The sequence below is a fragment of the Perognathus longimembris genome, chromosome 12, assembly GCF_023159225.1.
Source record: "Perognathus longimembris pacificus isolate PPM17 chromosome 12, ASM2315922v1, whole genome shotgun sequence".
NCBI lineage: Eukaryota > Metazoa > Chordata > Mammalia > Rodentia > Heteromyidae > Perognathus > Perognathus longimembris.
Window position 1 is genome coordinate 15,031,217 of NC_063172.1, and position 27,801 is coordinate 15,059,017.

General features: G+C 37.3%; 1 protein-coding gene across 1 annotated transcript in view; it reads right to left on the reverse strand.

The window, feature by feature from the left end:
• Window positions 1-27,801, reverse strand: part of LOC125360759 (MDM2 binding protein) — a 58,829-nt gene that overhangs the window by 21,111 nt on the left and 9,917 nt on the right. Inside the window, exons 8-14 of the mRNA XM_048358850.1 lie at window positions 26,739-26,873; window positions 24,866-24,960; window positions 21,906-21,978; window positions 16,605-16,722; window positions 6,867-7,040; window positions 5,168-5,272; window positions 820-981 (exon numbers count right to left, since the gene is read on the reverse strand). Coding sequence (XP_048214807.1) covers window positions 820-981; window positions 5,168-5,272; window positions 6,867-7,040; window positions 16,605-16,722; window positions 21,906-21,978; window positions 24,866-24,960; window positions 26,739-26,873 — 862 coding nt within the window. The remainder of the gene's footprint in view (window positions 1-819; window positions 982-5,167; window positions 5,273-6,866; window positions 7,041-16,604; window positions 16,723-21,905; window positions 21,979-24,865; window positions 24,961-26,738; window positions 26,874-27,801) is intronic.

The following is a 27,801-nucleotide window of genomic DNA, read 5'->3' on the forward strand; positions in this document are numbered from 1 at the left end:
TGGCATGATTAGATAGATGGATGGAATTGATTAGACAGACAGAGAGACTGACAGAGATTCTATGTTCCCTCAATGAGGTGTGGTAACTGCTCTATCCCTAAAAGATGTAAAGCCACCCATTTGCCTCTACTAAGTTCACTTTGTAGATTTTATTCTTTATTCTAGCAGCTTAGTAAAACTAGTAAGGGTCATTTTGCAATACTTCTCCCTCTGCTCAGAAACAATCATAACAAGCACGGTTAATGAATGACATTACCACACAGTTTTAAAGTTTGGAACAATGGAAGGGGTGACATTGATCAAGATGCATTGGACTCATAAATTGATATGTTGAATTGAAACCCCTTTGTATAACTACTTAAAGATAATAATAGGAAGTGGTGCTGTGGCTCAAAGTGGCAGAGCGCTAACCTTGAGCAAAAAGAGCTCAGGGACAGTGCCCAGGCCCCGAGTTCAAGCCCCACAACTGATAAAAAAAAACAACAACAGTAATAATAACTATTATATCGTAACAAAGAAAGTAGTAAAGCTTAAATGATGAGAAATACCACTCATATGCACACATGGGCATGTGAGCGCACACACAGACACCATCATTTAAGTTTACAAAATATGTTTTGTATATGTGTGTGTGTACTAGTCCTTGAACTTGAACTCAGGGCCTGAGTAGCTAGGACTGCAGGAAAGACCCACTGGAACCCAGACATAAAACATTTTGATTTGAACACTGTATCTCGTGAGTTTTAATAATGAAGGGTAGCACCACAGATGGACATCCACAGAACAACAGAATTTCAAGTACTAAATGAGGGCACTTACCGTTTGCCACGTGAGAAGTTTTCATTTCTGCCGTCTGTCTTCGGCTCGCCTGAGGACCCAGGGCACGGAGGCAATGGAAGACCCGCTCCCTCGTGAGTGTCAGCAGTTTTTTGAGCTCATCCGCAGAAAGGGCTTCAGGCTTCTTTGCCAACTTTCTCCTTTCTGCAGGACAAATCAACCCTGCTGACCGTACAACTGTCTAGGACTCCCTAGAGCTCTTTCAGTACTTTTGTAAAGTAGAAAATATTTCTAAGAATCAACCAAAATGAAGATCACCAGCAAACCAACATTCCCGTCTTATCCTATAGTCTCTGGCAGGATTTCCCTTTGTGTAACGGGGGAGAAACAGACTCACTGGCTCACACACAAGCCAATACCCAATAAAAGCAAGTTTACAGACGTTCTTCAGAAATGCACTGTGAAAGGAGCTTACGTTGGTATTTATGGGAAACAAAAAAACCTGTGAAGACTTGCACTGCATGACAGTCACTTGTACTTTCTGTTTTCCAATTCTACCATCACAGAAAAGGAATAAAACAAGACGAACAAAGAAGAAAATAAACAAGGACATACTGGAACAAACTGTGGAAGACAGAAATGACAGTGGATGGGTAAACTGAGTTGGCAGAGCACGGGTGGGGTCACCTCAGGCGCCCACAGAGAAGCATGATGCGGAGGACGAGGGGACACACAGCATGCTGTGTGCTGGCCTGAAACGGGACTGGATATATAGGAAGCAGTCAGATCCAGACCCACCTTTACCCCCATCCCAGCCTCCAGCCCTCAGAGCCAGGCAACTCTTAGTGCTTCTGTTTGCTTCTCTAGCAGTCTCAGAGTACAGAATATCAGGTGTGCTGGAAGGTATTGTTAAGGCGAGGATTCTATCTACAGGGGTACAGAAAAAGTCTACGGAGCACTGAAAAGTCTGACACCATGCTCTATCACCAGAAGGACAGCAGCTACAGATGATGCGTCACAAAGGTCAGAGGATTTTTTTTCCTTTTGCAAATCTGAACCCGTGGAGTGCCACTGGCTCATGCCACTAACCCTAGCCATTTAGGAAGCTGAGATCAGGAGGATTAAAGTTTGAAGTCAGCCTAAACAAAAAAGTCTTCAAGATTCCATCACCAACTACACAGCAAAAGGCTGGGCTGGAAGCATAGTTCAAGAGATAGAGGATCAGCCTTGAGTCAAAACAAGATAGCTTAAGGCCTGGGCTTCAGGCCCTGGTACCAATATAAGAAAAAAAGAAAAAAGAAAAAAAGAAAGAAAAGGAATGAGGGAGGGAGGGAGGGAAGGAAGGAAGGAAAAAGAAAGGAAGGGAATTTGAGCATCCACAGAACAAAGAGCTCCAGTTGCTAATTCTAGGGAAGGGTTAGCATAAATGGCCAGAACCAAAATGTTTTTACCCTACTGTTCTCCAATGAATTCTGCCAGATATATTAATGGCAAACAATAAAACTTGCCATTTAAGACAGGATGAACAGAAAAGCAGCAGCAGAAAAGTAAGAAAAGGTGCTATACGGAGAGAGAGCAGTTCTTGGTTTTATTTCTCAGGTCCAAGTTTACACAAGTAAGGACTTCAGCTTAGTAACACTTCAGCCTCGGCAACAGTAAGACATGTTCCACCAGCCATTCCTCTTTCACCAGGGGTGGCTAGTCCACAGGTCACATGATTTCTGCATGCATGAGGAAGGCAAGGGACCTCCCCTCCAAGGTTACTCCTGTTATTCAATGTCTAAGTTACTTCTGGGCATACATACAAAAAAGGTTCAGGATTAAAAGGAGAGATTTAGTATACCCCAAAAGAAAACTAGAACTCAGCAAAAATAAAAATACTGGCGAGAATAAAAGGAAAGCTCACTATAATTAATAATTTCCAAGAAATAAGAGAAGATACTGGGGGGCTGGGGATATGGCCTAGTGGCAAGAGTGCCTGCCTCGGATACACGAGGCCCTGGGTTCGATTCCCCAGCACCACATATACAGAAAACGGCCAGAAGCGGCGCTGTGGCTCAAGTGGCAGAGTGCTAGCCTTGAGCAAAAAGAAGCCAGGGACAGTGCTCAGGCCCTGAGTCCAAGGCCCAGGACTGGCCAAAAAAAAAAAAAGGAGAAGATACTGGAACAAGTACAAGACCCTTTGATAAATGAATATAACAATCCATGAAGAAAAAAAAAAAAGACTACCAGAATGAAGCAGAGGTGGGCTAAAAGTTTAAATATTCCACAAAAGGATTGCAAAATGAAATGGAAAATGCCATGCATAAACAAGAACAAAAAGATAATATGGATACAGGAAAAAAGTAAGCATTCTGTGAAAGTATATTAAATAATGAGACAGGTACAGGCGGCTCACACTTGTAATCCCAGCTATGCAGGAGCCAGAAATCCTGAGGACAGCAGCTCAAAGCCTGCCCAGCTCAAGTGGTACAGCACCAGCCAAGCAGGCCAAACAGGTGAAAGGCCCTGAGTTCAAACCCTAGTATCAGCCCCCCCCAAATAAAAACATTTCAAAACTATAAGCATATATGTATGTATATAATGTATTAGTTGTATATATATATAACTAACAAGATTTCTAGGAAGAAAAAACTAGGCAGAAGGAAATTATTAAAGAGTTAAGTAAAGAAAAAATGTTCAGACTTTTTAGTCTGAGTTGAAATGGCTCATTAAGCTGCTCAATAAATGGGATGGAAATGAGGAGGGGACGTATACACACTATAATTCAGAGTAAAGCTTGCAGAAATAAAGCTTTCAGGAAGAGAGCGGGACAGACTAAAACAAGAAAACAATATCACCTTTCAGGGAAAATATTAGATTTCTTCCCAAAGACCAAATAAAACGTAGGACAGTGGACTCTTCAAAATCCTGAGGATAAATGATTTTCTACCTCAAATTCCATATGAATGATACAAATGGCACTAAGATGTTTCCTCACTCCAGTTAGAATGGCTATTATTGAAAATAACAATAAATGCTGATGATTGGCTGGGAATGTGGCTTAGTGGTAGAGTGCTTGCCTAGCAAGCATGAAGCCCTGGGTTCAATTCCTCAGCACTGCAAAAAAAAGAAAACCAGAAGTGGTACTGTGGCTTAAGTGTTAGAGTGCTAACCTTGAACAAAAGACGCTCAGGGACAGTGCTTGGGCCCTGAGTTCAAGCCCCAACACTGGCAAAAATAAATAAATGAATAAATGAATGCTGATGAGGACTGAGGGATAAAGAAACCCTTGTACATTGTTGGTGGGAATGTAACTGAGTGCAATCATTGGGGAAAGCAGTATGGTGGTTTTTCAAAGGCCTAACATTAGAGCTGTAATAGGATCCAACTATATCACTCTGGGCATATATCCCAAGAAATGTAAGTTAGTATACCACAGAGGTACCCGTACACCAATTTACCAAAGTACTGTTCACAATAGCCAAGCTAGCCAAGGTGCTCATCAGCCAGAAAACGCACAAGGAAAATGTGGTATATATACACAAAAATGGGGAATTCTACAAGCAAAACAAAAAAAAAAGGCACGAAACATGTCACTACAGGAAAATGGACAGAACTGGAGAGCTTTACATAGAACAAGATAAGCCAAACTCCAAAGCATCAACTATATCATGTTGCCACTCATGCAAAATGGGGACCGAAAAACAATACCAATAATAATAATGTAAAAGAGGGACTGTTTGGGAGGGGACCAAAAGGAGAGGAGAGAGGAATGAGGCTGATGGGGGGAGGGGCCACATATGATTTAAGAACATTCTATGCAAGCATGAAAATAGTAAAATGAAACCCACTTAAACAAAGTATTTAAGTTTAAACTCACTTAAACGCATGTCCAAATTAAGGACAATTAATAATGCCAATGTACATGCTAAATGTGCTAAGCTATTACTGATAGTCATGACTGAAATCAAGAATCAATGCTCAAGTTAAAATATTTCTCTAGATTTCTCTAGAGATTTCTCTAGAATAGATTTCTCTATTTTTCTAGATTTCTCTAGATTTACATTTTCTAATACTTATAGTCTCTACCTTCCTGCTACCAAAAATATGTAGAAGTTCCATACATTAAGTAGAATGATAATACATATCATTTCTAATTGAGTTAGAAAATCTTGAACTATAAATGGTTTGTTAAATGTGATCAGCAATGTACAAAGGAACAGTCTGAATACAGTGAAAATAAAGCCGAAGAACTCCTCATCATCTCTGTATCATGAATAATTCTATAAAAAGGTGTCAGACCTAGGGGACACGGTGTGTAAGAACAGGTGTGCAAAGAAAGATCAGCTTCTATTTGAACAAATCAGCATTCATACGGTAAAAGAAAATACACAAATTGTTTACTTACTCAGGCATTCTTTCAAGGCCAAAACTTGAACATGAGCCAACTGTTTCTCTCTCTGTAAAATCTGCTCTCCAGAAAAGCAAGCGGGGGGCAAGTCGAAAGGAAAACCTAAGAAACAGAAAAGGTCAACCTTAAAGATACTCTACGTTAACCATATTCATTTATGCTCTAAAATTCTTGATTTTATATATTTCAAAGCGACAACTATGCAGGGAGAAATAAAAATACTGAATTGTTTTGCATGTTAAGCTTTGGCCATTTTCTTCATCTTTGTGGGGCTGCGAGCACTGGAGACTTGTCTACATATTTTCTTCTACCCACTCAGAAACCATGGAGTGTGTTGAAAGACAAGAAATCCCCCACAATGATGCACATAGCCTCTTCTCTCCCCCTGGCAGTCTCTTGCACAGAGAATCCAGGCTTGACCTAAACAAGATGGTGACAGACCTTGGAGATTCTGTCTCTCGCCTCTTTCTTCTTGTCTACACTACGCAGATAATGACAGAATGTGCTAGGAATGCTCTGTCTTAAGATTAGATGTGCCCAGGACAGGGAGGCTTTATTGTACTCTTTTTTTTTAATTTCCCCCCAATGGGATGTTCTCAAAAACTTGACCAGTGAATCGCATGGCCCCTGATGTGTATACCCTCAGCTGTGGTACATTTAGGGGTGCATGCAGTCACAGCCTTCTCAAATCTTGAGGGATCCTGACCTGTTCTGTCACTTCGCTGACTATCTGTGAGGAAAATGTCTACTTCACATAACCTGCTGTGGAAAGTGTGGACTTGGACAAGGGAGTAAGCAGTGTATGATGGATGTAAATGATGGCACAGTATATAGCAAGCAGAAGATCTGCACCCCAGTCCGGGTGCTGGCATGGTGTTGATCTTTGTTATTCTCCATGCTGTGGGGGGTCTTCCCTGGAGAAGGGTAATTAGCCAAAACATTTCACACTGTGTAACCAAAAAGGTATGGCATAAGTGACATTAAATGACTTCTAGGCAAGGCCATACCAAGTTTGGTAAACTCTTAGAACAATTGCTCTAAGGGAAGTCAGGCTATCCTAAGACCAGTCTTGTAAGGACAGTCAAGCAGACCTGGGGAAAGGGAGCCGAAGAGAAAAATCAGCTTCTCTTATAGCCAAGCAAGCTAAAGCACCAAATATGACGGTGATAAAGCTAACCTGGACACTAAAGCCCTTTGGAATTTTCAATGACTGCAATCCTTGCTATACGGGAACTGTATGTGGGAACTCAAAGAGGAACATCTAGTTGACCCAACACTGGAAAATACAGCCAGGAGAGATAATGGTAAGTTATTTCCTGTTAAATTTGGGTACTGTTTCATGCTGTAATAGATAATCAAAATAGAGAAGAGGAAGGAAAAAAAAAAGAGACAATAAAACAGAAGAGGACTCAAAGAAAGTCAATGAAAATAAAGTATAGAAAAAATCATATATAGTTAAAACTTTCCATTTGGAATTGAAAGCTGATCCACTAAACTTTACTGTGGATAATATAAAAGGAGTCAATTCTCTTAAACTATGAAAATGTTACACTATGTTTTAAATAAAATGTCAATTACAAGAGTTTTGGAAAAATAAGTTCATTAAATATCTAATATGTCTTCTCCTTAAAAACCACTGAAGTCAGACACACACAAACACACAAAGGAAATTTTTCCCACCTCAATTAACACTTACATGAATTGGCTTCTTCAGTCTTTGTTTTCATCCTTCCACGAATCAAGTGGAGTGCAAATGAGCCATTGATCTGGTTGGCCGAGTGAATCAGTGTTGCTTTGCATTTCCCACTGCCACGACCTTGCAACAAGAGGTAATAGCTGGAATGCTCTCCTTTCACTTCAACGTCTGGAACTGGAGACAGAGTTACGTTAGTGAGAATGTGGAAAGGCAGCACGCAGTCCACACAGGAATGGCTCTATCCCATGGGATATAATCAAGTCTCTGTGGCATTCCTCAAGACAGCCAGGGCAGGTGGCTGTTCAATCATAAACATGACACTCACATGTTTTATACCAAACTTATTTAAAATTGTAACTGTGTCCTCTCTTTGGATCTAACTCACCCGAGTTCCATAATCTTTCTTATACAGCATACCCATAACGTATCTTTTATTTCCAGCTCCCACTTGTTAAACTAGAAGGTTCTGACTCTTGTAATCTCTCACACCTCAAGTAGTGAGAGTGTACAGAAAAAGAATCAGTCTTCCTCTCAAGTTCTGTATCTCTGGATTAAACAATCATAAATCTAAAATGTCAGGAAATAAAAACTGCATCTTTATTTTAACTCAAAAAGGTTCCCTGTTTTGTCATTATTTCATAAATAATAGAAGTTAAAAGCTATTTACACAGTATTAAATTGCATGCAATACTATAATTAATCTAGAGATGACTGAAAGTACATAAGAGATTGTGCATAGGTCACATGCATAGTAGCTAAAAGATTTGAGTAGCTTCTGGGTATTTGTGGGGGTCTTGAAATAGCCTCTCCCATGGATTCTGAAGGTTGTACTGAAAAGTAGCTTTTCCTTTCTTGCAATAGTCATTCAAAAGGTATTTTACACAGGGAATATACAGCATCCATTAATCTGCCATGTCAGTTGTGTGAAGGTCAGTTAAGACAGCTTCCAATATATTTTAAAAACAAATCAAGTTAAAGTTACAGTGAAGGTTGAAGAAAAGCTGTAAAGACTTCAAGAGTAAACTCCTTTTTGCTTGACAATGGTGAGCTGGACATAAACATCCATTTTCACTATCTTCTGAAATTCCACAACACAGAAATCAAGATTTTGAAATCCAAAGAAATATTATCGGAGAAAAAAGACAACTGTAATTAAATTTGAAAGTAAGAAAGCATCTGAACAACTGTTAAAGATATTTGATCTCTCCCTTGCTAAAGAGGCTGAGAAAAATAACAGATCAAATCTCAAAGTAACCAAGCTATACAAGTGTCTCCTAGAGGCTTTGGAACAGGCTCCAGAGAGCATGGCAAGAGAAATGAAAGGACAATGTGAAGATTGACTGAAGGCCCATTTGAGAAGTAGATAGAACTCCTGATCCTTTCTTTAAACAAATAATTTTCTTTAGCATAGATTATAGGCTTATTCTCTGAAGAGAGTTAAACAAGAAGTCTCTGACCTCAGAGACACTACACAGTAGTTGAGAGTTGGAGTTCTCAACCATCAGTGAACCTTATATAGTAAAAAGAAGAAAAAAAATGTGTACATGGTAATATTGAGGCCTACACCCTTTTTCCCCCTATATAATTTTCAAAATGTTAGAAACCAGTTAGCTGAATAGCTCCGTCTTTTGAAAACAGGGGCAATACTGGAAGACTAAAAAATGTTCAATATGGGGTGGGGGTGGGGAGGTCCCCTAATAAAACTTCCTGAGATCTTCCCAAAATAAAGACCACAGTTAATAAGCTTTACCCATGTTCCTGAATTTTCCACTCATCTTTCAGCTTCTCTCTACTAAATGTGAACAAGCCCTGAAGCAAAAGTCCAGTGTGAAAATCAGATGCCAAAATAAACAAGAAAATAACATGAAGGGAAACAAAGAGAATGCAGCAAGCACAAATCCTAAATGTTTAAGGTAGTAATATTGAAACAGATACTGCTTTTTATCTTTTCTTTCTTACTTTTTTTTTTTTTTTGTCAGTCCTGGGGCTTAACCTCAGGGGGCTGGTGCTGTCCTAGAGACTTTTTTCCCCTCTCAAGGCGAGCACCCTACCCCTTGAGCTACAGCTCCACTTCCAGCTTCTTTTTACTGGTTAGCTGGAGACAAGAGTCTCACAAACTTTCTTGCCTGGGCTGGCTTCAAACTGTGATCCTCAGATCTAAGCCTCCTGAGGAGCTAGGATTATAGACATGAGCCACCCAGCTAGATATTCTAGAACAGGAAATTACCAGAACTCATGATAAGAACACTCAGTATTAGCAGCCTACATTACACTGTACAGTAGAAATCGAGGAGCTACTCATCTTTTCCCAGACACGGCACTCTCTGAATAGGACCCTCCCACTGTCCTCTCCCTGCAGCCCCTGTCAACCGCACCCACTCAGTGATTCAATGAGTTTGGCTGTGTTAGATCGTAGGTGATGGCTATGATTATGCTGTAGACCATGGTAGCTTCATGATACAGACACGCTTATCTCCAAACTCATCAAGTTGTACACATTAAATTTGTATGGCTTATCATAATACTAACCATGTGCCAATAAAGAACTCATAGGAAGTAAAGTTAATGAAGCAGGAATAGATATGTGAACCTTATAAGATATATTTCATGATAGATGATAGATAGATATTTGTCAGTACCAGGGTTCAATGTTCAATTGTGATTGGTTTCAAGATGGTCTAAGTGTATATTTATAAACCTGTCCTGTGTGAATTTTTACCATCAAGTGTGGGGCACATTACTAATAAGCAATGGATTTCTATTTAAGTAAAGTAATTGTAGCAACTTTCTTTACTGTCATTTTAGTGATGGCTCTGTCCATTTTCCATCATGCATAGTTGTATATTTTGATTACAGCCAAAATATATTAACTAGATATAAACTTTAAAATTTCCCATTGGTGTATTTAAAAAAAAAAGATGTATTTCAGGAACTCTATTGTAAGTTTAGTAAAAGCACCTAAAAAGATGGAAATCAAAAGAGAACAAACAAGTCTTAATGAAGTAAAATTTGTGGGTGCGTGTACATATGTATGTATATTAAACTTTAACAACTCGGGAAGTATATACCAGTGGCTACTCATCACTACCAGCTGGAGAAAACTTCCACTGCTGCAGTCCTTCTCCCTTCTGGCCTGTGATCTCAGAAAACCACTCATCAGTCTTCTGTCCCTTCTTGCCTCTCAGACATTTTCTATAAATGTTAGCAACTAGATCATCTTATCTGGCTTCATCTATAAACTCAGCATAACACTGTCAAATTTCTACTCCCATTGTTATAATTGAGCGGCCAATTGCATGGGAGAAACTAGTTTTATTGATTCACGTGTTGATGGATATTTGATTTCTAATTCTTAGCTACTATGAATGATGCTTTCAAAAACATCTCACAAGTTTCGATATGATCTTATGTTCTCCTTTTTACTCAGTAGATATATGGGCATGAAAATATTGAGGCACAGAGTTATGTGTAATTTTAACTGCCTAAATGTCTGCTATAGGAAGGAGCTCTTCCGTCCCTAACAATTTCTCTATATTCTCATCAACATTGTGTAGTCACTGTTTTTAACTATAGCCATTCTAGTGCATGTATTGTAGGATCATATTATGGTTGTGGTTTGCATTTCCCAAAAGACTAATCATGCGGAATGTCTTTTCATGGGCTTTACTAGCCATTCTTCTTTGATGAAATCTCTATTCAAGTCTTACCCACTTATTAGTCTTATTCAAAGTATTATTTTATATATCTATCCATTGTCAAGCATATGACTGGAATGATTTCTCTTAATGAGTTTTTGCCTTAATTTTCTTAGCGGTTTTTCAAAAAATGGGCATTTTTAATTTTGACAGATTTGAATTTATAGATTTTGTTCCCATTTTTATACATTGTGCTTTTGGTATTTATCAGCTTTAGGGATAGGGGACATGGCACAATTGAGAGAGCACCTGCCTAGTGAGCATAAAATTCATTTTAACTTTCATGAAAATATTTAAACATATTTACATAATCTATAATTATTAAATATAAATAGTATGTTATATATACATTATAATATTAATAAAAATGCTGATATTTAATTATAAACAGCTGTAGCTCTAATTGTTTATCTTCTCTACTCTCAGCCATGTTTGTGGTTCTTAGCGTGTAGGTATTTGCATTAGTTTGGTGGATACACTCCACAATATTTTGTTTGTTCTTTGGCCTATTTTTGTCCTTGTACTCATTTGGGTCAGATCTTCTTAAAGTTGATGCTTAGATTATTAATTTCAGATCATTACTCTATACAGTAATAGACATTTAAAAATCTTAAATAAGTTTGATATGTTTTATTTTTAGCTTCATTTTTGTAAAACTATTTTTGAACTTCCTTTTTTGCCCCCTTAACCTATATGTTACTTAGGTTGATTTCCAAATTGATTTCCAAATATTTGAAGAATTTCTTACTTTTTTGTAGACTTATAACTTAATTCTATTGTGACAGATAACATACTGTGAATTATTCCTGACTTCTAAACTAACTGATTCATTTCATGACTTAGTAAATATATGGCCCTTCTAAGTGAAAGGGTATTTTGTCTTTGCCACTAAAATTATTTTCAAAATCTTTGCTGAGTGCTTAGTTTCTTAAGATAGAAATTATTTATAAGTCAGTCATATGGTGTCATATTAACCTTATCCATTTTAGGCCAGGGTTGTAAAACAAATTCATCATGCTGATTTGAGTATTAAGAAAGCACACGTCTCATCATTTCAAAGCACAGAGGCAGTCTTTATTAGTCTAGTCCCTCTTCAATTAGATTTGTCTGTCAAAAAAAGATAACAAGACATAATTTTTCTTTAAGAGTTTCTTTAAATTGTTTCCCTTTCAAAGTAATGTGTTTTCAAAGCCACGGAGGCACGAATCCAGGATTCTAAAATTATCAGAGCTCTAGAGTTACAAAATTATCAGACATTATTATCTTGCTGCCTACAAATAAATGACTTCCATAAATGTCAAAGCACAAAGTAGAAAGGACCATGTTTTAACATTTCTTCTCAACAGGAACATAATGTTCAGAAGCCATATGTGTGGCCTTTAGATGCATTCAGAACTGAATAAAAGTTCTGGTTCTGTCCTGTGACATTTGTTCCTTGATTTCTCTACCATTAAGTTCCGTCATTTGCTATACAGGATTTTTTAATGTGTTTTCAGTTGTTTTGAGAATCAAAGACAATAAATGCAGAGCATATGGCATATAGTAGAGTTTTGGTGTCGGTTGGTAATACCTTTATTATTTACCTAGGACACAAATTTATGATGATGATGATAATGTTTTATGTCATTTCACATAACTTTAAAAGCTAGGCCCTTTCATGACAGCATTAAGGACCAAGAAGACCACACAGGTGCAAAGACAGGAGTAATAAGTAACATCAGAAGAGTCTGTTTGGGTCTTATAGACGATCACAAAATAGATCTTGAATGAGAAAATAACTTTGTAGCAAAGGACTGGAATACATGAAAGGCCTAGCTATTGTCTATTTGGAGGGAAATATTAAATTCCCCACAATAATGTAAGTTCTGAGAGGCAAGGAATTTTTGTTGTTTTCTGTTGGCAGTCCAGCATATAAAACTGTGGCTACTATAGGTTCTGAATACAAATTATCTGTTAAAAATGAATAATACAAGTAAAAATATGCTTAAGTTCTGGGTCCTAACACAATAAACTGTTGTTTTTACCACAAATCACATGGTAACACTTAGCACATTTTGCTATGTATATGCGGTGTCCTGAATGGTTTGTACAGCCAGTTGTGACTATATCCAATGGTAATCAATTCAGTTACTTCTCCAGGCCTACTTTTTATGTTACAGTATAAATTTAAGGGGAGGAACATAAAGCCCATGTCCAGGAGCACTAACCCCTACATTACCATACTGCACCTGGTACCCAATATCTATGCAATATTACAACAAATGAGAGAATGAGAAACTGAATGAGTGAATAAGAAACAAACTGAATGAATGAGTGAGAAAGATGAATGAATGAATGAATGAATGAATCACAAAGCCATAAGATTGGGGAAAAGTTTTCGGAAACAGGACGAGCTTTAGTTTGGAGACTCTGGAGCACACAGGGTAGCCATATAGAATAGTTGGGCATAATTCATTAGGTTCTGGAGAAACGCAGTGTTAGCTTAGGGGCCTGGTGTGTGAGCTGCTATCTGAGATGAGGAGAGAAGCTATTGTTAGCTGTGCAAGGCCAGGGATGTGAGGCTTTCTGGATCCATGACTGTTACATAAAGTAAAACTTAAGTCCCCTCATTTTTATAAAAGGAAAATTTCAGAACTATTTATCAGTGGGATAAGTACCAGATTTCCTCTTCAGAGAGGGTTATAGGTAGAGGAGAACTTAATAAGCTATCCAATTTGGTCTTGTAGCTACTCTTAAAATGAAAAAAAAAAAAATACTGTGGAAGAACAGTTCAATCAGGCATTAATGATCCCACCTAATCAGTAATCAACAATCTGGCTTCAAATATTATCATGTGATTTGTGTCTTATTATTATTCACAAGATACCACTATTCAACTCCTAAATTTTCAAGCAGACATAATTTCTTTAAAAATAAAATTAAGCTACAAGATATTTTCTTAAAGTTGTAATAAAAATCATGAAAAAGCACCTGAGTAAATTACAAATCAACTAAAATTAGTACTTCAAACATAAAAGCGATATGAAGCTGTAGAGAGTTATAAGAAGAAAAATAAATAAACAGATGGGCTTATCCAGGATATTCTCAATTATTCAGCAGATGCTAATATTTAGTCTATAATTTCGGTTTTAGACATATGGAGTGCTGAGAAAGAAATATTATCCCATGGTTTTGTCTAATGTAAAGTGAAACTGACTATACTGCCACTCAGTATGTCTGTTGCTGATTTTGTGTTAGCATTTTCTAAAGTTACCAGACACGTATTTAACCCGTGAGTGGCTAAGAAGTGCCAAAGCTGCACTGATGCACATACGAGCTTAGAACACTAAGCTTCCTCTAGGAAGCCTTCCTGGAGCTCTTACTACATTCGATCATAAACTCTGGACTGCCCTTTTCTTTACCTTCACATGATTTGTTAAACAGACTTCAGTTATATGCTAAAGTGTGTTCTTTGCTTGATTATCAACTTCACAAAGAAAAGCACCATAAGCCAATCTTCTTACATGTGTTTGACTATATTTCTCACATCCCATATAATACAATGTATGGCACTCTGATGCCACTTAGGATTACATGGCAGGATCTTCCAGAAACTTCCTAACTTTTCTTTCAATGTAACCGGAACACAGGTATTTCTTTTTTGTTTTATTTTGCTTTTGTGCTGGCACTGGGGCTCTGCAGTCTTGCTTAGCTTTTTCACTAAAGACTGACACATTACCACTTCCGCCACAACTCCAGCTTTTTGTTGGTTATATGAAGGTAAGAGTCTCTTGAAATTTTTTGCCAGGGCTGTCTTTGAACTTCAGTTCTCAGATCTCAGCCCCCAGAGTTAGTCAGGATTACAGGTATGAACCACCAGCACCCAGAACAACATAGGCATTTCTAAAGATACTATCCTTGGCTTTCCTCCCTAGCTATAGTGTTTGTGTTGTTGCTTCTATGTAGCCATTCCTCACTATTAGCTCTAGGCAGCCATGGTGAGCCTTTCCATAGATGGCTTCTCACTATTCAGAACCTTGTAGAGCCACCTCTCCTGTGAATGAGGGCTGTTCTTGGGATTACTGGTAAATAAAAGAATGTAGCAGAAGTGACACAGAACCAGTTCAGGGACTAACTCTTAAAAAGTCTTGTCTGCTAGAATGTTTGTGCTTGTCCTGAGGTACCATGCAAAAATGTCCAGAGAGATCAAATGAAGGGATCATGTGACAAGAAAGGGGCTCAGAGACCACAGGAAGGTAAGAGCTGCCATTTCTGCATCCCAGCTGAGCCCAGTGACCCATGTAGAAGACCCAGCCACTGGAGATCAACTCCAACTGCACAACTATGAGCAAATCAAGTATCTGCTCTTTAATCTCACTGCATTTGAGATCAACAAAGGTGCTGATAAACCCAGAATCTAAATACCTACTCTGAACTGTTCTCTAGAGACTTAAGACTTAAATTTCAAACTCCAGATTTCAATTTCTACAATGACATTTTACCAGGACCTCAAATTCAACATTTGCTATTAGAAGTCATCCTTTTGGATGAAAATATTGAAAAGGGTGACACTGATCAAGAGATGTTGTGTTCATAAGCTCCTTTGTTAAATGGTACCTTTGTACAACTACTTAAAGATAATAATAAAACAGTAAACAAACAAAAAAGAAACCAGTATCTTACCTATTTTCTATATTGTATTACATAATTGACCCATTCCTCCCTCTTTTTTTGGTGGTACTGGCATTTCAACAAAGCCTTGCTGTACCCCCAACCTCTCCCCCGACCCCTTGTTTTTGTTCAGAACAGCACTGAAGATCGATCCTCTAAATTATGCCTCCCATATAGCTAAGATTCCAGAAGTCAGCTACCACACCTGCCTTGTTTGTTGAGTCTCACAATGTTTTTTTTGTTTGTTTTTTGTTTTTGTTTTTTTGCAGGCTGGCATGAAACCATAATCCACCTAACTCTGCTCCTAAATTACTGGAATTATAGGACTGAATCACTGTGCCCAGCAAAAAGACACTGATTTTAAAATCATCTGTCTTTCTACAGATTTCCTCCCTAGCAGTCTTGGTACAAGTGTTTCAACTGCAGTTCTCAATCTCATCACAACAACTATAAGCTCAAAAAATTACAACAAATATACCTTAGCTATTTCTATGAATTTGGGGAGGTAACTTTAACCTTTTTATCCACAATTATGTAATGAAATACTATGATCTGCACTTAAATAATCGCAAGCTTTATAACAGAAATATTTCATTTTTATAGTGATATCTTGAACATACTAAATTATTATTTTTTTTTTTTTATTTTTTTTTTGGCCAGTCCTGGGCCTTGGACTCAGGGCCTGAGCACTGTCCCTGGCTTCTTCCCGTTCAAGGCTAGCACTCTGCCACTTGAGCCACAGCGCCGCTTCTGGCCGTTTTCTGCATATGTGGTGCTGGGGAATCGAACCTAGGGCCTCGTGTATCCGAGGCAGGCACTCTTGCCACTAGGCTATATCCCCAGCCCGAACATACTAAATTATTAAAAATGCAACACTGTGTATAAAAAAGCCCATGTTCAAATTCTAAGAGCAGATACTATTATATGGCAGAGCCAGGATTACTCTAAGGTTATCAATGAATAGCTCTTCAATTCTTCAAAAACTAGTTTCCTCATCGATAAAACAGGAATAAAAATAAACCTTTATTATAAAAATCAAATGAATCAGTATTTCTGAAGTATACAGAATACTGGTAGCATGCAGTTAAGCTCCAAACTGAGTTTTCATTCTTTCATAAAACTGGGCTTATTTTCCAGTACATCCTATAATAAATGCATTACTTTGACACTACAGATTCCAGAGACCTGTCTAAACAAACCAATGTCCAATACAACTAGCCTCTAATTAACCAAAATTATGCCTTTATAGATTTTTTTTAATGAGCATGATTAGTTATCATTAAATACTATTTTCTCATAATGAACAGTTAGATACAATTAAAATACTAATTTCAAACCTGAGATACAACAGCTATGTTGAATCATTAAAATAATGTCAAGATTAACTACTTACCACCAATTGTCTTAGGTTTTTTTGCTATATATTCCTTCCATTTCCTTGAACTGAGCTGGTTGGGAGGTGGGACAAGTACGTTACTAACAGTACATGGCAACACAAAAAGCGCACCAACCTAGAAAAGCAAATGTTTTTATTGATTACAGATTGAAATATAGTTGCATGAAGTGTCATATGACAACATTCCCCTCAAATTTCTCATATTTAACAAGCACTGAAAAACACTCTCTCAACAAGGCCACTATAAAAATGAAAAAAAAATTAATTTCTGCAAGGCGCTGGCTGGTGACTCATGCCTGAAATCCTAGCTACTCAGGAGGCTGAGATCTGAGGATCACAGTTCAAAGCCAGACTGGGCAGGAAAGTCTGTGAGACTCTTATCTCCAATAAACTACTCAGAAAAAGCCAGAATGGCATTGTGGCTCAAGTAGTAGCCTTGAGAAAAAGAATCTAAGGGACAGCGCCCAGGCCCTGAGTTCAAGGACCACGACCAGCATTTTTAAAAAAAGAAAATTATTCCTCCCTTTGCCAGCTCCTCTTCTCCTTCCCAATAAAAACAAAACAGAAAGGTGCCAGTGGCTCATGTCTCTAATCCTAGCTACTAAGGAACTTGAGACTTGACAATCACCATTCTAAACCAGCCTGGGCAAACAAACCCACAAAACACTATCTCCTATTACCCAGAAAAAAGCTAGAACTGGGAAGTGTGGCTCAAGTGGTAAAGCACCAGCTGTGAGGAAAAAAAATCATGTGTAAAGTCCAGAATTCAAGGACTGATGCTAGCAAAACAAAAGCAACAAACCAAAAAGACCAAACAAACAAAAAACCAAAAAGACCTTCAGAGCTATAGAGTTTTCCTACCTCCCTCTGGTATACATCTGAAAACACTTCATATTTACTTTGTATCTATACAATTTTCTTCATATATCTGCAAAATAATGAGGCTGGGAGTTCTAGCAACAAAAATATGTCTTAGTCAACCATCATCCCTTTCACTAGATGGATTTGCTGTAGCTTCAAGATCGTATGTGAAGGCTGTATTCCTAGAAGTCAGAGAATTAGTGCTAAAAGAACTCAAAGAAATCATCCTAACACATTTAGGTAAATTCTTAGTTTAAGGACTGAATAAAATAAATTTAATTCTGAAATCTATATTTTGCCTTTTTAAGAAGTACATCACACATTCCAATAAAGAACATTATTTAAACCTGATGCAAAAGTACTTTTAATTGACCTACAGAGCTGAACAGTTTGTATATGTGACATATAATTAGCATCTTAATGTGCTAATTTGCTGGCATTTGTAATTTTAACTAATGCCTTCTCCTTCTCTTTGGTTTTCTGAGGTAAGACATTTCTTACTATGCAGTCCAGACTGGAACAGATTTCACTACATAGCCCAGGCTGACCTTAAACTCTCAATCCTACCTCTATTTCCTCAATGCTTGAACTGTAAGTATGTACTACTGATATACTGATGTAAAATTAAATTAAATATTTCTGCGGGCTGGGGATATAGCCTAGTGGCAAGAGTGCCTGCCTCGGATACACGAGGCCCTAGGTTCAATTCCCCAGCACCACATATACAGAAAACGGCCAGAAGCGGTGCTGTGGCTCAAGTGGCAGAGTGCTAGCCTTGAGCGGGAAGAAGCCAGGGACAGTGCTCAGGCCCTGAGTCCAAGGCCCAGGACTGGCCAAAAAAAATTAAATTAAATATTTCTGGAACAAATAATGAAGGTTAAAATATGCTTAATAGTCCTAACCTTCTGAAAAGTCAAGTAGGTTTTACAATCAATTACAGGCAGTTAAAAATATTCAACAATTGAAAAGTAATTAAATTTAAAAGATATATCTAATTCTTTGGCAGTTTTGAGGGGCCAATCTTGGGGCTTGAGATCAGTGCTGGGCACTGTCCCTGGGCTATTTTGCTCAAGGCTAGCACTCCAGATTTTGTAGTTCAAAATATATAACGAGACTGGTCCAAGAGGCTGACCATATCAGAAATATGCCGCCTTGGGTCTCTGGTATAGTTTTCTCATTATTTATGGGCTATGAAATACTATTCAATGAATTACTTGGAGCCTGATATAAATGTGTCACTGCCCATCAGGTGATGAATTGGTCATATTTTTTAGCCAGCATAATTCTGATTAAATATTTGCTGCAAAGATGAAGATACAACATTTCTAAATCTCACAAGCTTTAATTCCTTACAAAATCAATATGTCGACTGTTTTTACTACATCCATAATAAGTTTGACTATGCCAAACTTGTTCTCACCCACATACTCATCATGAGATAATCTTGGAGATGAGAAGGTGATCAATTTAGGATGCCATCTATCTCCAGAATTTAAAGTCCAAACAGCATTCAAACCTGAGCTTCTAAACCTCAATTCCATCATTTCATAGGTTCTCCTTATCAAGCAGACACTATGGAAATCATGTTCATAGCTTTGCAAATTTCTTTCTCTGAAAAAAAGATTTCCTAGCTATCAGCTAGTAGACACTAATTTGTTCTGTTTATTCACTGATATGTCTTTGGGAGTGTAAAAGGAGACAAAGAAATGGAGGGACGAAGGTGAACAAGTGCAGCAGTGGTACTCTGTAGACACCAAGTTGAAAATGAACCATACAACTGATGGGAGAGAAAAACTGGAAGAGAGCAAAGGAAAGGGTGTCATGGTCCAAAAAGAAATGGACTCTTAACCTACGTAACTGTAACCCCTCTGTACATCACCTTTATAATCACAATTAAAATTTTTTTAAACAGTGGACATAAGCCTCCCTAAGAATCCTGTATTGTTTTTCCCTAACCTAAGAAAATAAGCTTTATTCCATGAAGCTTAACTGTGTACCTGCATGTATATGTGTTTGTACACATAAAATAATGAGACAGAAGATAGATGAAAGAATACTTTCCCCCCTCCATAGCATCAGGGTTTAGACCCAGGGTCTCTCACTTGCTTGGCTTCTTGATAGGCTGGCACTCTACCATTTGAGCCATGCTTCCTGACAGGCTTTTGTTTGCTAGTTATTTTGGAAATGGAGTTTCTTGAATTTTTCTGCCTGGCTTTGAAATATAATCCTTCAGTCTTGTGAATATTTACAATTACAGGAGTGAGGCACCAGCTTCCACCTGGGCTGTATTCTTTTTTTTTTTTTTTGGGGGGGGGTGGTCAGTCCTGGGCCTTGGACTCAGGGCCTGAGCACTGTCCCTGGCTTCCTTTTGCACAAGGCTAGCACTCTGCCACTTGAGCCACAGCACCACTTCCGGCCATTTTCTATATATGTGGTGCTGGGGAATCGAACCCAGGGCTTTTTTTCTTTTTAAGCCCATACATTCACTAAAGACCATAGAAAGGACTGTTACTTAAGCACTGTGAAAGCTCTGAGGAAGGGCTTGTCTGCCTCACTGTTTCCAATACCAGATTAAGTATCTGGTACACAGTAGATGAGGATATGAAACCAAGGTATTCCTTTTTTTTTTTTTTCAGCCAGTCCTGGGGCTTGAACGCAGGGCCTGAGCACTGTCCCTTGGCTTCCTTTTTGCTCAAGGCTAGCACTCTACCACTTGAGCCACAGCGCCACTTCTGACCTTTTGTGTTTATGTGGTGCTGAGGAATCTAACCCAGGGCTCATGCATGCAAGGCAAACACTCTACCACTAAGCCATATTCCCAGCCCCTGGTGTTCATTTTGATGAACTCTGACCCTGTCTTTCTAAGGAATTACACTATTTCAGAATTCCCTTAAATCTGCTGTATTTATTTCCGTTAATATATTTGTATATACTTGCATATCATCCAATGTATTTACTTATAAGTTTATAGGATAAATTATACATTCTAATGTTTTATAATCATGGGTCCAAGAAGCAAAATATTACCATCTCACACAATCTATTTAAAATAAAATAATTCAAGATGTGATATTAAATAATAATCTTCCTTACTTCTAGAATTAGTCTTACCTACCTTCAATAACTAGGTGGATTAAATATTATCTTATTCCTCTATTAAACAAATTGTAGGTACATGTCCTACTTCTTGAACTATTTATTCAAAGGCCAGTTCATTAAAAATATGATATTATTCAAAACCCTATTAAATTTAATTTAAAAAAATGAACCTGGATATCAAAATCTTAAGTTATCACATAGCCAAGCATCTTAGGGCCAGGGTCATATTTTCTTTACTATATCAATTTTCTAAAGAATTACAATGAAGAACTAATTATAGTACAACGGGGAAACTGCTATAATTAAAATAATAATTTTCTCCCTTCTAGAGTATTTGATAATAGTCAATTTGATGTTAAGATAACAATAAACTTATATAAGCAAGCAAATGTAGTAAACACTTCATGCACTAAAATTATCTTCATAGAAACATTAAGTTGAATCAAAACAAAAAAAAATGCAAGCTTTCATTTTGCTATTAAAAACATTATATGGTAAGGCATTGGTGGCTTATGCCTGTCATTGTAGCTGCTGAAGTCTGAGGATGGCGATTCAAAGCCAGCCCGAGCAGGAAAGTCCGTGAGACTCTTATCTCCAATAAAACTACTCTAAGCAAGCTGGAAGTGGTGCTGTAGCTCAAATGGTAGGGCACTAGCCCTGAGCACAGAAAGGCTCGAGGACAGAGCCCACACCTTGAGTTCAAGCCCCAGGACTGGCAAAAAAAAGGAACAAAACGAAACAAAACACTGTATGACTCTCCTTAAAATATTCTTTACTCTAGTTTTCAAAAGGTTAAAGACAGACCAATTTTGTCATACTACATATATGGAATAGCTCTATTTCAGTTATATATAACTAATAATTAATAGTCTATGTTCATATACCTACAAAGAAAATCTCCTAAGTATCATTACAATTAAGAAGGAAAAATGAAAATACATGGAATCATAGTCCAGTGAAGCTTTAGAAGTTTCTTTGGTTCTACCCTATCTACCATGACAAAGGTAGAGAAGGCACAGAACTAAAGCAGGATGCTGAAGGAGTAGGTCAATAATAGTGAACAATAATGTCTTCTAAAATGTTAAAGCTAGAAGCAATTACCACTCACAGAGCTTATTTCTGAAAATCTCTTCTAAAGCTGAAATGTCATCTTATCTGCCAACTTAGAATTATTGTGAGAAGTATCTTAACATGAATCACAGCCAAAATTATGTTATATAACATTAAAAGAACCAAGTAAACAAGCAAGAAGAGACCAACAAAGCAGACTCTATATTTTTTTGTATACATCCTTAAGTATTAAGTATAAAAGCCAAACATCAAAAAGGCCTTCCATACCTGGCCACAAAGAGATGAAATCTGCTCCAAGAGCAACATGGAATTCTCCCTGGTGTTGCTTTCTGTCACTCTTCTGCACCAACGAGTTAAAGACAAAAGAAGCAATGCCATGTAATAATTCAACTCCATAAATAGAACCTGAGGATTCTAATTCTCCCACTAGAATTAATATCACTTATTTAAAAGTTCTACTACAGGAATGAACAATTATTCCTGTCCTTACATATTTTTCTGATTGTTTGTTCTGAAAGTGATTATTATAAATGATCAAAACAATAAATGTGAAAACATTTCTGAATAAAAAATTCAGGAGCAGTTTGTTAGTGTGCCATTTTTTGTCAACAAGTTCATTTTATATACTCTGCTGTATTTGCAATGTCTAAAAGATCTCATTACATTTTCTAAAAGAGTCTAAAATATGTTGAGTATATGTAGATGTATGATAACACTTATAATTAAGCATTAAAGCAATACATCAACCAATTAGGACTATGTCAATCATGGGCATATGAACATTTCAACTGTTTATAAATTACTATTCTTTATCAAGATTCCTAACATTCTTCTCTCTTCTCTACCTCGTAAGTCACGGGTAACAAAACCAGCATGATGACAAGAAAAAGTATACTGAATATTATTTTAAAATATGGAACATTTAAATGCGTAGTGAAATCATGGAAACCGATTAAAGTATCCAGGTACTGGTGGCTCATGTCTGTAATCCTAGCTACTCTGAAGGCTGATAGCGAGAGGATTACAGTTTGAAGTCAGCCCAAAGAAAAATACACAAAATTCCACCTCAAATTAACTTGCAAAATGCGAGGCTCAGGGCATGGCTCAAGTGGTGGAGAGCCAACCAAGCAACCAAGCCAAATAAGCACATAGCCCTGAGTTCGAACTCAGTACTAAATGAATAAATAAATGCACTTTTTCAAGCTTTTGTGATGCAAATAGTTTGGGTTTTTTTTGTTTGTTTGTTTTTTGCCAGTCCTGGGCCTTGGACTCAGGGCCTGAGCACTGTCCCTGGCTTCATTTTGCTCAAGTCTAGCCCTCTGCCACTTGAGCCACAGCGCAATTTCTGGCTGTTTTCTATATATGTGATGCTGGGGAATCGAATCCAGGGCTTCATGTATATGAGGCAAGCACTCTTGCCACTAGGCCATATTCCCAGCCCGCAAATAGTTTTTAAAAGATGAGATCTGGAAGCCCCAAGATCCAGGGGATCTAGCACAACTTGCCATTCAATACCACGACCCAGGAAGCTTTCTCTAAGTCTAGTATATTCAAAAACCACTGATCTAGACCAAGGATCTCATATGATATTTACAAAATGTTCTACCTTTGCAGAGATAAGCTCCTCTAATATTTGGAAGCACTACCCACTGTTACAAGGCCAGCAGGCATGCTCACGACACAGACCTAAACAATAATATGCAATAGAAAACGTTCAGAACTCTCCCTGGTATATTATTACTCAAACTACTACCCAAACTTGCACTTCTCTTCCTGAGGAAACCTGCTATGTTAAGTCAATCAGCAGCACTAATTTCAATGTGGGGAGCCATCTTGCATTGTCCTGCCGTCTCACTTTACTGCACATAATAGAGCAAGATACCCTGCTGATTTCACAGCCTAGACAGATCCTGTGTTGTTACGCTTGCTTTTCATTCCCAAATGTCACTTCTTCAAGTTCTAAGGAGTTTCCCCAAATCTGACAAGTACGATCTGAAAATCACTTTTGATTAGGCCACTTCCTAGTTTATTACTGTTCTATAGTTCCTTATCATCGTTAGGACAGAACTTAACATAATCACGGGATAAGGATTTGAGGGTTTAGTTATCAGTGTGTAAAGGCTTTCCAATCTGTCTGAGCAACATTCCCACCCCCAAAATATCCTAAAACAACACACACACACACACACCCTCAAAAGACAAAGGGAAACAAAAACCCCTACCAATTTTAGTGATTCTAGACCACAAACAGTTCTCAGCTGGTGAGGATCTCCAATGTGTTCAACACATAAATGTCTTTATCTTTTCTATAGCAAGACATTTGCAAGATGAAGCTAATAAGCATTTTTTTGGCACTAAAAAAATGAAAGGTTGCACATTCTACAAAGTTTACTGAGCACATACACAACACTGCATTACTAGACTTCAATAGCAAAATAGTATTTAAAAAAACAAACATATAAGTTACAGAGATGCAGCCTGGATTTCAGAAAAAGGGAAGTTTCTTTAAAAACAACAACAACAACCAGGCTGGGAACATGGCCTAGTGGCAAGAGTGCTTGCCTCGTATACATGAAGCCCTAGGTTCAATTCCCCAGCACCACATATATATATATAGAAAACAGCCAGAAGTGGCACAGTGGCTCAAGTGGCAGAGTGCTGGCCTTGAGCAAAAAAAAGAAACCAGGGACAGTGCTCAGGCCCTGAGCCCAAGGCCCAGGACTGGCAAAACAACAACAACAACAACAAAAAAAACAACCACCACATCAAGCCCTAAATAAAAGATAACAAAAACACATAAATTGTGTCTGTGGGTATACTTAGACAATTTTTCTTAATGTTATATTATGTAAGAGTACATTTTATCCTATGTAGTCAGAGAATATTAATATTGCACTTTAGTAGCAAGGCTCAGTCATCTCTGTATTCTTGCCCTAACTGCACTCATAACAAGTACACAATTAATTCTAAATACAAATATGGATGTTTGCCTAGGAAGAAAGATTTCTGTTGGGAAAAATATAGAATTCAGAATGTGGCAAAAGTAAGAACTTCCTTCCCCAGCAACTCAAACCATAGTTAGTCCAACTGGGCAATGACATTAAAACAACAAGCCCAGTAAAATAAGATAAATGCACAGTTAAAACATCTATTAACCTTCCAATACCATCATATTCCACCTGACACTGGAAACGTCATCTAAAATAAACATGTAAATGAAAGGATACAACTCAAATTCCACGTCGGATATGTAGCAGGAGGGTACATCTGACAATTTTATCATCTGCACAAATTGTAAAGCAGGACCATAATAGTAGAAAACCTAGAGAAAAAAGTAAAGTTGCATACTGCTTTATGATATGAAAGCTAACTTGCAATTTTGAGTTTAAAACTTTAAGCTGGATCTTTACAATGCAATCGTTTATACATTATGCAAACCAAACTTGAAATTGTCTATACCAGACAGGCATTTCTTCCATTTTAACTCTCTATCTTTCAGAATAAACAGATATGGAGATTTTTCATAATTAGCAAAGTTTCCATGACAGAAAATAAGTATGGAAAGAGGCAAGTGAAAATGGATAAGAGTTCTCAACTTTTGCTCTTTATTCCTAGGAAGACAGGTAATTCAAGAAGCTACTGTGTTGAAGAAACAAATTAGCAACTGACCACTGCAAGTAGGATCTTCAGGGCTTAAAGAAAAAAATATAAAATTATATTTAAAAAAAAAGAAAGAAACTGAACACCTGGGGGGGGAGGGAAAGGGGGGAAGGGAGGGGGGCATGAGGGACAAGGCAACAAACAGTACAAGAAATGTATCCAATGCCCAACGTATGATACTGTAACCTCTCTGTACGTCAGTTTGATAATAAAAATTTGAGAAAAAAAAAAGAATAGAAGAAAAAAAAAAAAAAAGAAAGAAAGAAACTCCAAGATGAACTTGAATTGAGAGGTACTCTGGAAATCAAACAGAGGGAAAAAAATGAAGTAAACAGGGACTAATTAGCATTGAGTCGCACTTAGAAATAAAACCAGTATTATACGTAGTATGGATATATGTATGAAGAGAAAGAATATTACACTTACTAAAGAAGATATGTCCTAAAATATTCTTCAATAGAAACAAAAAAAATCAGATACATTATTAATGTTATACCTGAATACTGTACTACCAAAAGAGAAGCTAAGGTTAGCAATCTTTTAGAGAAGTAAATTCTGGTGAAAAGAGGTCCATAGAAAGTTAAAAGTAAACAATTCTAAACTACTACTGAGAGTAAGTTCACATCAAGAACTAGATCCTCTTTTCTGTCATCTTTTCATTAGAAAAATATGGATCATTAATTTCACATCTATGTTACTTCATAAATGACCATTGTGTCTTGTACACATAAATTGAATCTTTTTATTTTTTAATGGAATCTTTTAATGTGGACTTCTAAAGTGCTACTATGAAATAGCTCTTCTAACATTATTTTTCCAATTAAGAAAATAGCAACCTGCATCTTTTTCTAATTATTATACTTCATAATTTTACTTGCATTTTAAGTAAATAATATATAAAAGGCCTGAGAATTATCAATAAACTACAGATTAAAAATTTATCAGGCTCTGTGTCAGGTGGTAATCTCACTTAATTCTCACAATAACTCTGCAATATAACTGTATTAGTACTGCTACCATCTCACCAATCAATAGGTTAATCACTCTACCCAAGGTTATACCAATACCTATCAGGTGACAGAGTCAAGTTTCAATCCCAAGCCTAACCAACATTAATACTTAGCTTTTGCTCTGCATCATATTCTCTCCAAACTGGACTTTAAAAGGTCACAATGTAAAGTCCAAACAAAAGATAGTTTCAGGCTATGAATTTAAAGTTAGGATGATTACATTTAAAGAGTATCTATAGCAATCACAGTTACACCAACGTTTAATCCTAATACCGTATGATTCAAGTGCTTACTTGTAAGAATTACAAGAATTATGCAAGAATTATGAGCTACGTAAGCACACCTATGAGTAATGGTAATTCAAGATTCAAACATTTTATAGAAAGAAAAATATGCAAATAAACAACAAAAAAATTAAGCATACCATTACCTTAGGCAAAATATTCTTATGCATTGCTGGTATTATCTTTTTGGCAAGAAAGCTAGTATTTAAATTTGATGTACTGAAACTCTTCGGTGTGACTCCTTTTAAGCAAAATTCAGGAAAACTAATTTCACATCCAAGCTGAAAAGAAACCACCAGCACAATTAAAATCACTGAGAATAAAAGATATAAAGAGTAATACATTTCACTGTAATGTAAAAGCTGGGAGGAACTTCAACTTCATATAAACATAGGCTTCAAAAATAAATATAAATTTATTCTCATTCTTTACATCAAAAGACAGTTCTCCATTCAGGTGCATAATCTTCTATTTTAACTTATTAATGTTTTCCATGAAAAGCTCTCACAGACAGTTAGCCAGCAAGATGACACTATTTTATGCAAGCACAGGACCAAACCACCTCTTTTGCATAAGCTTCTTCAGTACCTGGCTTCCTACCAGTCTGTCAGGTGTATGAAGAATGTAAGCAGTTGGTCTTATTCACTACTAGGTACTTAGTACAATCCTTCACACATAGTGTGCCTTCAAAATATATTGTTAATGAGAAGAAAATTACTATAGGTGTCATAATAATACTAATACCAGTAATGGGAGCAACAAGAATGACAGCCAACACTTCTCTGTGCATTTATTTGGGGCTTTAAATAACTGAACTCTCACAAAAGCCTATCAGGGAGACTATTATCCTCATCTTATAGATTAAGGCAACTGGCACCAAAAATGTCACCCAAAAATGGTAACTTAATGGTTGCCTGGCCTAGGCACGTCCTAGGTGTGACATGCTACCAACTAAGGTGGAGTGGTGACTTGTCTTCACCCTGAACCTTGTTATCCCAGAATGATTTCTGAGTGGTTGGGTCGGTGATAGCCTCCTTGCTAGTTCGTTCTGCTCAGCACACACACTGTCCATCAGTCATCCTGTCAGTCCACCCACCCTGCCCATGGTCTTGATGATCCCTCCCTGTCTAAAAGCAGCTAACGAGAAGGGGAGGAAAGGGAATGGTGCTCAAAGAAGAGCTGACCTATGTTCTGTTGTTGGTCTATATT